We start from the raw sequence: 11,314 nt of genomic DNA, 5'->3' as shown, positions 1-11,314 counted from the left end.
TGTATAACCTGATCAGTCCCTGGAACATTGGGTGTCTGTGTGACCCCTGAAACTCGGAGCTAGAGCTCGGCAGCTATGAATGTCAATATTACCTCATACAGCAACTGTTAAAAGAGCTGAAAAAGAGTTCAGACTTCAATTAGAGACATGAATGAAGCAGATCTGGTTAGGACTAAGGCAAATCAGGCCAAAAGGTAAAGGATGATATTGACTGTGTTTTAAAACTTCAACTTCTGTGTGAAGCCAAGGGAAGTGATGTTTACTTGGTGCAGGATCTATATTTTCTCTAGCACACTAAATAATTTAACTTGTATAGCCACTTTATTCAAACATGTTAATTACATGGAACTTTGAATAGGAATTGAGCTCTGGTAGGTTTATACAGGATAGTGTGGAATCCTGATACAACCCAAAGTAATTTGGGCAGCGAATAAAAATGTATTTGCAGGGTTCCCCTGAGGAACTGGGGAAAAATGTGGAAATGTTGGACTTCCCCACCTGGGTTATTAGTGAGAGTCTCACAAACATTGAGCACTACCGATTTAGTACACTGAGCCCTCGATCTTGGGGCTTGCCCTTATGAAGCTTGTTATCGCAAAGGAGAGGCTAAGCCCACTTATAATTGTGCGTAAGAGTCCCCCCATAGAACCTCTTTGTTGCTCAGATGTGACCTCTCTCTCTCTAAGCCCACTCTGCTGATGAACTCACTGCCATCCCCCCTATATGGGACATGGCTCCCAGGGGTGTAAATCTCCCTGGCAACGCGGGACATGACTCCTGGGGATGAGCCTGGACCTGGCATTGTGGGATTGAGAAAGCTTTCCTGACCAAAAGGGAGAAGTGAAATGAAACAAAATAAAGTTTCAGTGGCTGAGAGATTTCAAATGGAGTGAAGAGGTCATTCTGAGGTTATTCTTATGCATTATATAGATATCTCTTTCTAGTTTTTGGTGTATTGGAATAGCTAGAAGGAAATACCTGAAACTGTTGAACTGCAACCCAGTAGACTTGATTCTTGAAGATGATTGCATAGCTATGTAACTTACATGGTGTGACTGTGTAATTGTGAAAACCTTGTGGCTCACATTCCCTTTATCCAGTGTATGGACAAATGAGTAGAAAAATGGGGACAAAAACTAAATGACAGATAAGGTGGGATGGGGGGAGGGAATGTTTTAGGTGTTTTTACTTTAATTTTTATTTTTTTGGAGTAAGGAAAATGTTCAAAAAATGATTCTGATAATGAATGCACAACTATATGATGCTACTGTGAACAATTAATTGTATACTGTGGAAGATTGTAGGGTATGTAAATATATCTCAAGAAAACTGTATTTTAAAAAATCAACATAAAAACCTTAAAAAAGAGGAGGAAATCCTTTTCATATGACCAACCAAGTGTTATGAGAAAATATCCTAGTGTCTTGCAATCCCAAAACTAATATTCAAACTCTCAATCTGTGTTTGATTAAAAAACTTTAATGAGCTGTAAAATAAATACACTTCCATTAAATAATAAATAAATTATTTACAACTTGAAAAAATACTTTTTATCTCCATGCACCTTTATGTACAGAAATAAGACAGCATAAAAAGCAACAATTGATAGTTTAAAACCATCAGAACACAAAGGCTCCATATTCTTATGATCCACTGAAAAGAGGAACTGACTCATCATTCATGGTTGTGACTTGGCAGTGAACCTGATCGAATACCCTGCAAGAAAACAGAATAAAGTGTTAGTGATAAGCTGAATTACAACATAGCTTTAAGAAAATTCCAAAGAAAAATAACGAATCAGAATTTATGGTACTTTTTTTTTCTAGGAGGTCTTATGAAAAATGCTAAGAGCTTTTTAGGGACTAATTACCACTTTGATTTGGATCCCTCTTTCACCTGCTTTGGTTAATGCCTGCTTAGGTAGAAGCCTGCATATATTCACACCTGTTTCATCAAATTGCGCTTAATAAAAAAGCAACAACAGACATGAGAAATAGTTTTCCTAGCCAAATCTATGCAGTGGACATAATTAAAAACAAAGATTAAGTGGCTCAGGGTATTTATGATATACAGTTAATTTAGTATAATTAGTACCAAAGACATAATAATAGTAGCTCCCAGTTAATTGGCAGCCACTATGCGCTAGCACAGCATATTCCTTTTTCTAAAATCATTCTGGGACCTACTTTAAGAAGTCTCAACTGCACTAAGTAATCAAAAATCCACCCTTATTCATGTTGGTGCTCTTACTTTCAATACATAAAGCTAACATAAATACAGTGTGATGCAATAAATAGTGAGCATAGCACAGGCATGGATGATTATCCATTTCATAAGTTATCAAGCTAATTCTGTAATAGGTCAAAACATAAGATCTACACGTAATTGACGCTGAAGGTAGTGGTTCTCCAAGTATCCATATACATCCGAACATATGGAGTGCTCATTAAAAACAGAAATTCTGATTCAGCAGGTTTAGGGTTGCGTTTAGGAATATGCATATTTAACAAACATCCTAAATAATTAATAAACCCAATATTAAGAAAACCAGTGACTTAAGGATGGAGCATCTTCTTTCCTGTCTGAGCTCCTGACCAACTTTGTGTCCTTGATCTCCTCAGCTCCCTCTTCCTTTTATAGCTTTCTTCATTAGCAGTTCACTTTTGTTATCAGTGAAATACCCCTGTCCATATCTTCTTACCTTCACCAACAACATGCTCAGCTCTCCAATTTTACAAAAAAAAAAAAAAAAAAAAAAAAGGAAAAGAAATAAACACCTATATACTTACCAAACTATCTTTCAAGATTGTACCCCTTTCCCTTTCTACTTCTTTTCCTTAAAAGGGTAATCAATCTGGTATCTCCACTTCCTCACATTTAAGTGCTGGCACAGTGATTCTGGCTCTCTACCATGTCAGTTCAACCTATCGTTAACAGTCTTATCTCCCTTAACATTCATTTAAACTAGGCCAGTTTTCACAAGCTCCCAAAATGATCCATTCCATCAAACACTATTAACCTTCATCTTCTGTCATAAACGCCAGTCATAACGTCATCAGTCCTTTAAAGCTCATTTCAAATGCCACTCTGTATAAACATCCTTTCCTGCTCACTAAACACACTCCACTGAATTCCTTCAATCCTTCATTGGAAACTCCTTATACTTATACTCCATTGGTTCCTTTCTTACGACACCTATTTTATTCCCCTAGTAATCCGGCCCTTTAACTTTTTTCCTCTCAATATTACTAGATACTTAGTTCTTTGAGTACAGGGATCGGTGTCTTTGCAATCGTTATAATACTGACTGAGCACATAGTCCATTCTCAATATCAAACTCCATCTCATGCTCAAGTAACACTTTAATATAGCCATGGCTCATCCGTGCATAAGGAAATTTGCTTCCCTTATTTTTCTTGAGATAACAGGTGTTAAATTTTCCAGAAGTATAGGATATAATCTAAGGATATCTGTTAAAACAAACCTGTAATGTTATCTTCAGTTACGCAATGATGTGTGCATTTCCATTTTCTTGCCGAAGTTTCTTTCGTTCTTCAGCTTTTCCTTCATATTCATGGAAGTATCGTTTACGAAGCCTTCAGAGAACAAGACATTCTACTGTCATTCTCCTGCCACTTATCTACATGTTGACTGGGATTTTCATGAGTCCTTTTAGGCAATTAAGCACTTTACTTGATACCAACCCAAATCTAAACCTAACTATAAAATACGACAAATTTTTTTAAAGGAGATATTTATGTTGACTTTATATAAACATATTTCCAGAGGACTGAGGTTAAAATAAGTGTGTCTTAAGATGCAAACTTTCACAAGGCATGGAACACATGCATATATGGTATGTGTTTTTTTTCTAGAAGGACATTGCACAGTTGCCTGCAGAATTGGAGGAAGAAGATGGTATAGTTTGACCACTTCATGCTTACACAGAACTAATTTAAATTATTGAAATTTTTGTAAATAGGATTACCAAACAAGAAGGGTTTTATTTATTTCTCAACATAATAAATATTTCCATCCAGTTTTATTTATTGTCATTTTCTATTTGCAAAGAACCACAATGGTTTAAAATGTCTTAGTGTTGTACATGCAATTTTATTTTTTGAAGATCTTTCTTTAATCCATCTACTAAACATTATTATTAAAATCACAAGAACTTTTCTTTGTTGTAATATTTTGGGAAAAACTCTCAAATATGAAAAAAACAATTACGGCTTAGGCTTAGTGTTTGTTTTGCTATGTATTTCAAATACGAGGAGAATATGGATAAAAAGGAACAAGGTACTGCTAGTTTTAAGAGTGCCACCATGACAAAGTTTTTCCGTACTTTCCAAAGGATTATTAAATATTTCAACTAGAATAATTATAATGTCTAATAATTATTACAAAACAGCTTCCTTAATTGACTGTTTCTTTCCTTCCACCCTTCTAGGACAAATAACAATGATTTGTCTGAAGTTATCTCTCCTAAATATATTTGCATATCTAGCTTGAGGTACTAAAATACCAGAATAAACTTTCAAATTAACAAACTCAATTTAAGCCAAACATCAAAATTTTGTGCAGCATAAAACAGTTTTCATGTGTCATTTTATCATGATCTGCACATGAAATAATAGTAAACAATGGCAGAAGATAAACTTTGTTTCCTCAAAGAGCAGATCATGTACACAATCCAGTTGTTCAAGTAATTACCAAGACCTAAAATTAGAATAATGAGTCCATTGCTTTTCCCAAGCTTTAGTAGCACATTAGTCACCATAGAGCCATTCACACCCTCCCCCAAACTTCCCTTCTTTGATGGCTTTTGTTTGACAGACAATGTCATTTTGACCTACCCATCAGTATCCACACCTGGAAGAGTCTGGGTCTAATATTCATTGGTCATGAAGTGAAGAATGTGATCTGTTATTGTGAGCAAAGGGAAGATACTGTTGGAACAGAACAGTAATAGAATTGTTTCTGCTTCCTACAGTATGCCATATGGAAGAAATGTTTTCTTTAATAACTGAGTTCCCATATTATTGTATTTGACAATAACAAAATGGGCATGAGCTCTAAGTAAATCAGTACCATGCCATGAAATGCCCAATTCAGGGTTTTGCATTCTAATGTGAACAGAAGGCATAATATTTCTTGGCTGCTACTTTAGAGCTCTTTGTGACTTTTAGAACAGCAGTGTCTCTGAAAACCTATCATGAACAAAGCTTTAATTAGCTTGTCACTGGGATGCTTGCTTAGTCTTAAGATAGTCACAGAAGATGACAATACTTTCTGAGATTCAAAAGTAGCCATGAGTGGAAACGTAAAACGCCAACAAAACCATCATTTTTGAAGTTCAAAAAATTTCTAGGTCTTCTGAAAAGGGGCTTTACATATTAAGTTCCAATGGTGACCAAAGTAATATTATAAATTTTACCATATCCTATGATCTTTGTCAATGAAGTGAAAAGATATAAACCAAAGACTACATGTTACCAATAGTATAATTCATCTAAAACAAAATAGTATAATGTGGTAGAAATACTGAAAAAAAATAGCTTGCATTATTTTATTAGGAATTTTTAAATATTACTGTACTTACTGAATCGTAATAACAGCAGCAACAGCTGTGAAGCTCACGGCACAGATAAAGGCAGCTATGGCTGCTAAAGCAATTTCTGATAAATCACCATCAATCATGCTGTGAGTCTTCATAGATTTTTCTCCACACCGTTCACCAAAGTAATCCTGATGACATCTGCAAACAAACCACAATTAAAAATTATAATCACTAGAAACAGTCCATATATTTTTCAAAATCATGAGACACAGAATGCATTCCAGCCAAATATGTATTAGTATTAGGACAAGTTGAGATTAGTTTGGGTATGATATTACAAGAAGATACACCTTTTCATTCTTTGTAGTCTCTTTTTATGGCCAATTAGTGGGTTCAGGAATTTTTTATGCAATTAATAAATTCCACTATAATTTAGTGTGCTAGCAACTTTTTTGGGGGAAGGAGACTATAGCAATATAAAAGACTATGTGAAAAGTACCTGTAGGTTCTTTTTGAGAAAGAGCTTCTTACATATTATAAAATTATGGTTTATAATAAGGCTCAATAAACTACAGCCCACATGTCAAATCCATCCTTTTGCTCATTTTTTTCAAGCCTGCAAGCTAAGAATTTATTTTAATTTTTATTTACAAAGCTCTATACTCACCATGCAAAACTAAGAATAGCTTGGTTACTTTTGAATCATTACATTTTAATTGGTTATATAAGTATATACATGATTTTAGACCACAAAACCTAAAATATTTATTATCTGGTCCTTTAAGAAAAAGTTTGCTGACCTTTGATTTACACATTGGAAAAATGGTTTCTAAAGCCAGGGATTTCAAACATGGTGTTAGAAATGTAAAATTCTATGTAATTTAGGTAAACTTACAGGCATGATACAGTTTCCAGGTGCTCTAAATATTTGCATTCTCCATGAATACAGAAATTTTGGAATTCTGCATCACATGGGTTTTTCTTCCTTTTGTTTCTTTTGTTTTTTCTATTTTTGCCACCCTTTTTCTTTCTTTTGGGTTTGTCTGAAGTCTTTTCACTCTCTGGTTTGTTTTTCTTGGGTTTAACTACCTGTTCAACTAAAAATAAATAAATAAATAAAATTTATTAGCAACAATCTCCATCTTGAATATCACTTTAAAAGAAAGAAACCACAGTAATGAGATTTTGAGGATAATGACCAAGTTTTGTCTCATTATTTAATATAATACTTACACAATAAGTGGGTGAAGAGAATATCTGTATCTATGGCATTTAAAATTCTGAATCCCTTTGTTATTTTAACATCCTAGAAATATATTTTTTAAATCACTTGTAAATTATGATTACTGTATTATCAATATTATTGAAAATAGGAGTTATATGTCTAAGAAAATCCATGAAATATTTTAAACATTTCTAGAATTTCTAATATCTACCAAGTTTTTAGCAATGAGCACTAATACAATTAAAACAAAATCACAGTTTTATGTATTATTATCCACTTGATACAGATGAGGAACCTGAAGTTCAGTGAAGACAAATAATTCACCCTAGGACAACTAGCTAGAAAACAGCAGTGCTAGGATGTCAAAGTCTGTTCTTTTTCTACTATACTATGCTTTCTCACAGTGATGGTCAATGCTGTTTAATTAAAACGGGGCATGGGGTATATTTGTTGATTTTATTTGACCATGTCAGCCTTGTGCTCACCATTACTGAGTTGGAAATTAGTGGCTACTTCTAGAGGGGTACACTTAGAATTATGCATTACAGTTAATCAACTTTCTCCACCTTCCAGATCGTAACAGATATTATTAGCCAATACCTTCCAGGAGGTCTCATTTCTGTGGTCAGTCTATTTGAAAACGTAAGTCCACAAATATTTGTACTTGATGCTTCAAAGTTTCAACTTAAGTACCAGATACATAGAAATCTTTATTTAGTCTTATAAGGTATGCAAGGTATAGTTTATCTACATATGAAAGACAGGGAAGGGGAGTTACAAGTTTTGTTATATAATCCCTCATTAGGTTTATTTGAGTAAGTATTTAGCTCAATGAAAAGAGAAAATATCATCAGACCTGATGACTATCCAGCACCTGTTCAATGACTAGAAAACATTAGAAACATCAAGAAGATTAACAAAGAAATCAAAGATAGAACCCCTCTGATTAAGGAAATGACAAATATGAATATTTTAGAAGTTATTATAATAGCATGTGAGATTTAATAAGTAATTATGTGATTTTTAATACTAAAACTTTCCTATGATGTTAAAAGAGCACAAGTTAGAATAAGACAAGAATATTTTAAGTGAACATTACTGAACTTTATCAGATAGATCATGAATATGGACAGAGATAAATAATAGTCACCATGCTAAAGTGTTACAATAGATATTCACCCATGGACATTTATCTTAACAGTTTTCAAAGGAGCTCAACTAACATTTTCACTCTGTTTCACTATGCGTTACAATTTTGAGCAAAAGTCATTTTCACCACTAACAATTTATTTGGCTTATTTTAGTACTAATAACTTGAAACATTTTTAAGGGAACAGTTTCTAATCACTTTAATGCTCAAATGCCACTTCTTCAAAAATAAGAGTTATAAATAGGGTCCCCTCCCCACGTCACATAAATGCATAAGTTCAGAAGCAAGAGTAAGTTCAGAAGTAGAGGGTTCATCAAAGATTTTCCCACTTGCCAGTTAGGAAGCTGTGACACCCACCTGCTGTGACACCCACCTGCTCTCCCTTCACCAGTGCTGGGAGCCAGGCAGAGGGGAAAGAGACAGGGAAATTAAGGTGAGGAAGTCCTCTTAAGGACCTCTTAAACCACTATGCCCTGCCTCCATACTGGATGTTTCTAGGATATTTAGAAGTGATTTATTGATGACTTCTGTACTCAAACTCCAAAGTAGTATGAGGGTAATGGACAATATTTATCTCTTACTTTAGCCCCTCATTTTAAGCAAATGCTGTCCTTAAAAGAGCTAATAACAACAAAAAGGAAGAAAACCATGGATTATTGTTATTTAACTGACAAATGGGGTTTGGGGTTGAATTGTGATTTTAGCAATATAATCATGCATATTTGTCCTTCTTTAATATTATTATTAATAGAATCACCAATTTTTCAACCTAGTACTTAAAGAGTAAAGTCCAACTCTTCCTGCTCTATTATTTCCCCTGTTCTCTTATTTTTGTTGAAATACAATTATTTAGGGTGGGGGTGGGGAGTGTATATAAAAGCTAAGATACAAAGTGGGAAAGACCTTGGTATCTAGAATCAAACAGGTCAGAGTTCTAATTCCAGCTCAAATGCTTGCTAGCTATGGGACCTTTCTGGGTGTCAGTTTTCTCATCTGCAAAATGAGGATAATTCCTACTTCATAAAGTTGTTGCGAAGATTAGACTTTATGGAACAAAACACATTTGGGAGAGTTCTGAACATGCAGGAGGCACCTTCATATAGCTCTCTCGTCTCTCTCAAGTTGTAGCTTACCTAAAGGGTATGCAATAAATGCACAGCAAGAAAACCAGTAGAAAATCCAGGGAGCGGCTTTTCTTTTCAAGCAGTTCTGCTCCTACAAACCCACATCTCAGAGGCTACATTTTCACTTTATCCTGTACTCACCTCTGACTGAGTCATCTACAATATAGCCAGATATTTGAGGTGGCTGATCGTACTCTTCTGAATATTCATAGTCGGTTCCTGAGGACAGTTCACTACCAGAAGGCATTTCACTCACTGGGGAAATCGTGCTTCCTGAGGACATCTCACTCCTTGAGGTCACCTCAACTCCGTCAGCACTGTGGTCCCCAGAAAACGATCCCCCTTTCCCAGAGTAGGTGCTATTGAGATCCAATCCAGCAGCATAATGACCTGTGGGGAAAAGAATGATGGAAGAAAAGAAAAAGTAAAGCAGGGTGCCTTTCTTGCCAGTCAACAGCTTTCAGTAGAAATGTTTATCTTCTGATATCAAAGCAAGTTATTTCACATGTGCTATTGTTTGTGACTGAGTCACTTATGAAAGCAACTTCAGATTTTGCCAACAAGCAAACTCAGCTGTTCCAATTACAGAGCTTCTTTTATCAAGGTTTTCTTTTCCACAGTCCACATTAATTTCCACATCAAAAAATCACTGCCAAATAGGCACATTAATCTAATGTAATTACTTAACAGGAGATGCCTAAATATTCCTATCACCTCTTGTTCCAAATGCACTTGTCTTTGCTAGAATGCTATTCCACACCACCTTAAAAGACAGTTCTGGATATAAATATTAGGTTTTCTTAAAAATCCACATGTATTTTCCTAACAAACCACATATATTAAAAGAAATGCGAAAAATATGAATGGTAGTTGATAATAATGATCCTTGTTGTCATTGTTTCATTATGATTGTTGTTATATAGAGAAGAAACTGGGTAACAGAGTTTCAAGCCCTTGTTTTATCTTTTGATCTCAATAAAACAGCATCAGAGTTGTGCTTCCAACCTCTCCTGGGGACACCCTGAGGACCTCCCTGGAAGGTAAAAATAAAATCACTAGACGGAGGAGATGGGGGATTTAGGCAGGAGGCAGCACTTTGGTCCAGGACCTCGCTCAGCCACTCACTATAAGATCTGCGGAAATCACTTCACCTCTCTGGACCTCGATTTGTGTGTGTTTGTTTTAATCTGTGAAAAGGAGGCGTTAGATCACATGATCTCTGATGTCTCCTTCAGCCGGACTAAAGAAAGTACAGGGATTCCGTCAGGCACCTTCCTCCTGGCCTGGACCGTCTAAGACACCTGCTCCTTCTCTCTTCCTTCTAGGGAGCCACCCTTAGGGCGGGAGGGACAGAGACCTCCTTCTGACGGACAGCGTCCGGGAAGCCCTGGGGAGTTCCGTGGAGAAGTGGCCATTCAAAAGGCGACAGCCTCTGCCCGCCGTGGGAGAAGCGCCCGGCAGCTCCGAGCCCGGGCGTCCTCACCTGCACCGAGGATCAGCAGCGACAGCACCACGGGCGCCGGCGGCAGCAGCGGGGCTCTCATTGGTCCCTCGGAGCGACGGCGTCCCGGTCTCTCGGGCAACTCGGACGGGGGCAACGAGGAGGAAGAGGCAGAGGAGGAAGCGAGACAGGAGAAGGGAGTTAAGACGCGCTGGAAGAAGACCCGGCCGGGTTCCGGGTGGTGGATGCCGCGCCTTCAGCCCCCCGGGATCGCTCGGCTCCCGCTCCAGCTGGGCACCGAGGTGCGTGGACATTCCAGGGGCGCCGCCCGCACCTGCCGCTTTATAGCAGCCTCGGGGAGAGCCCGGGCGGGGAGGGAGGCAGGGTCGTGACGTCAGGAACGCGGCGTGGGCGGGGCCGGGGCCGCGCGGAGGAGGTTACTACCCCAAAACCGCACACGGATGACAGGGGCGCCGCCCCCACCCGCTCGTGCGTGCAGAGCCACTGGGAGGAAGGAAATTAGACCTCTAGCTGGAAGCATAAAAAGTATCCGATCCTCATTCCGGGGCGGGACTGAAATTTGGGAGGCAGTACCCGATAGTCAAAACTCCCAAAGTTTCAAAATCCATCTGAAAAACCTCTGTCTATACTTTGGTTGATCATATTTCAACCGACCGGGATCAATTAGAAAAGTTCTATATTAAGATGTAACTGTACTTCAAGACCAAGAGTATCTTAATGATGGCGTGGATATCATTTTCAATGATAAGTGCATTTAATGACTGGAGATAGCGCACCTCCAAATGAGGAGGGG

The 11,314-nt window shown here is 37.4% G+C and overlaps 1 protein-coding gene across 2 annotated transcripts; it reads right to left on the bottom strand.

Moving 5' to 3' along the window:
* Nucleotides 1–1,560: 1,560 nt before the first annotated feature.
* Nucleotides 1,561–10,786, bottom strand: AREG (amphiregulin). Of its 2 annotated transcripts, none has more exons than XM_037829976.1 (6): nt 10,417–10,786; nt 9,201–9,449; nt 6,456–6,657; nt 5,603–5,758; nt 3,485–3,596; nt 1,561–1,716 (listed from the first exon to the last, which is right to left on the bottom strand). In XM_037829976.1, the coding sequence occupies exons 1-5, from the start codon at nt 10,472–10,474 to the stop codon at nt 3,503–3,505; spliced, it is 759 nt and encodes a 252-aa protein (XP_037685904.1). In that variant the 5' UTR covers nt 10,475–10,786; the 3' UTR covers nt 1,561–1,716; nt 3,485–3,502. The 2 variants fall into 2 exon arrangements, with proteins under 2 accessions (XP_037685904.1, XP_037685903.1); XM_037829975.1 differs by having other exon boundaries at nt 10,543–10,786.
* Between the last annotated feature and the right edge of the window lie 528 nt (nt 10,787–11,314).

Source organism: Choloepus didactylus, chromosome 3 (assembly GCF_015220235.1).
Source record: "Choloepus didactylus isolate mChoDid1 chromosome 3, mChoDid1.pri, whole genome shotgun sequence".
In the NCBI taxonomy this organism is placed as follows: domain Eukaryota; kingdom Metazoa; phylum Chordata; class Mammalia; order Pilosa; family Megalonychidae; genus Choloepus; species Choloepus didactylus.
Note: the sequence above shows the minus strand (reverse complement) of the source record. Positions and strands in the feature narration are given on the sequence as shown.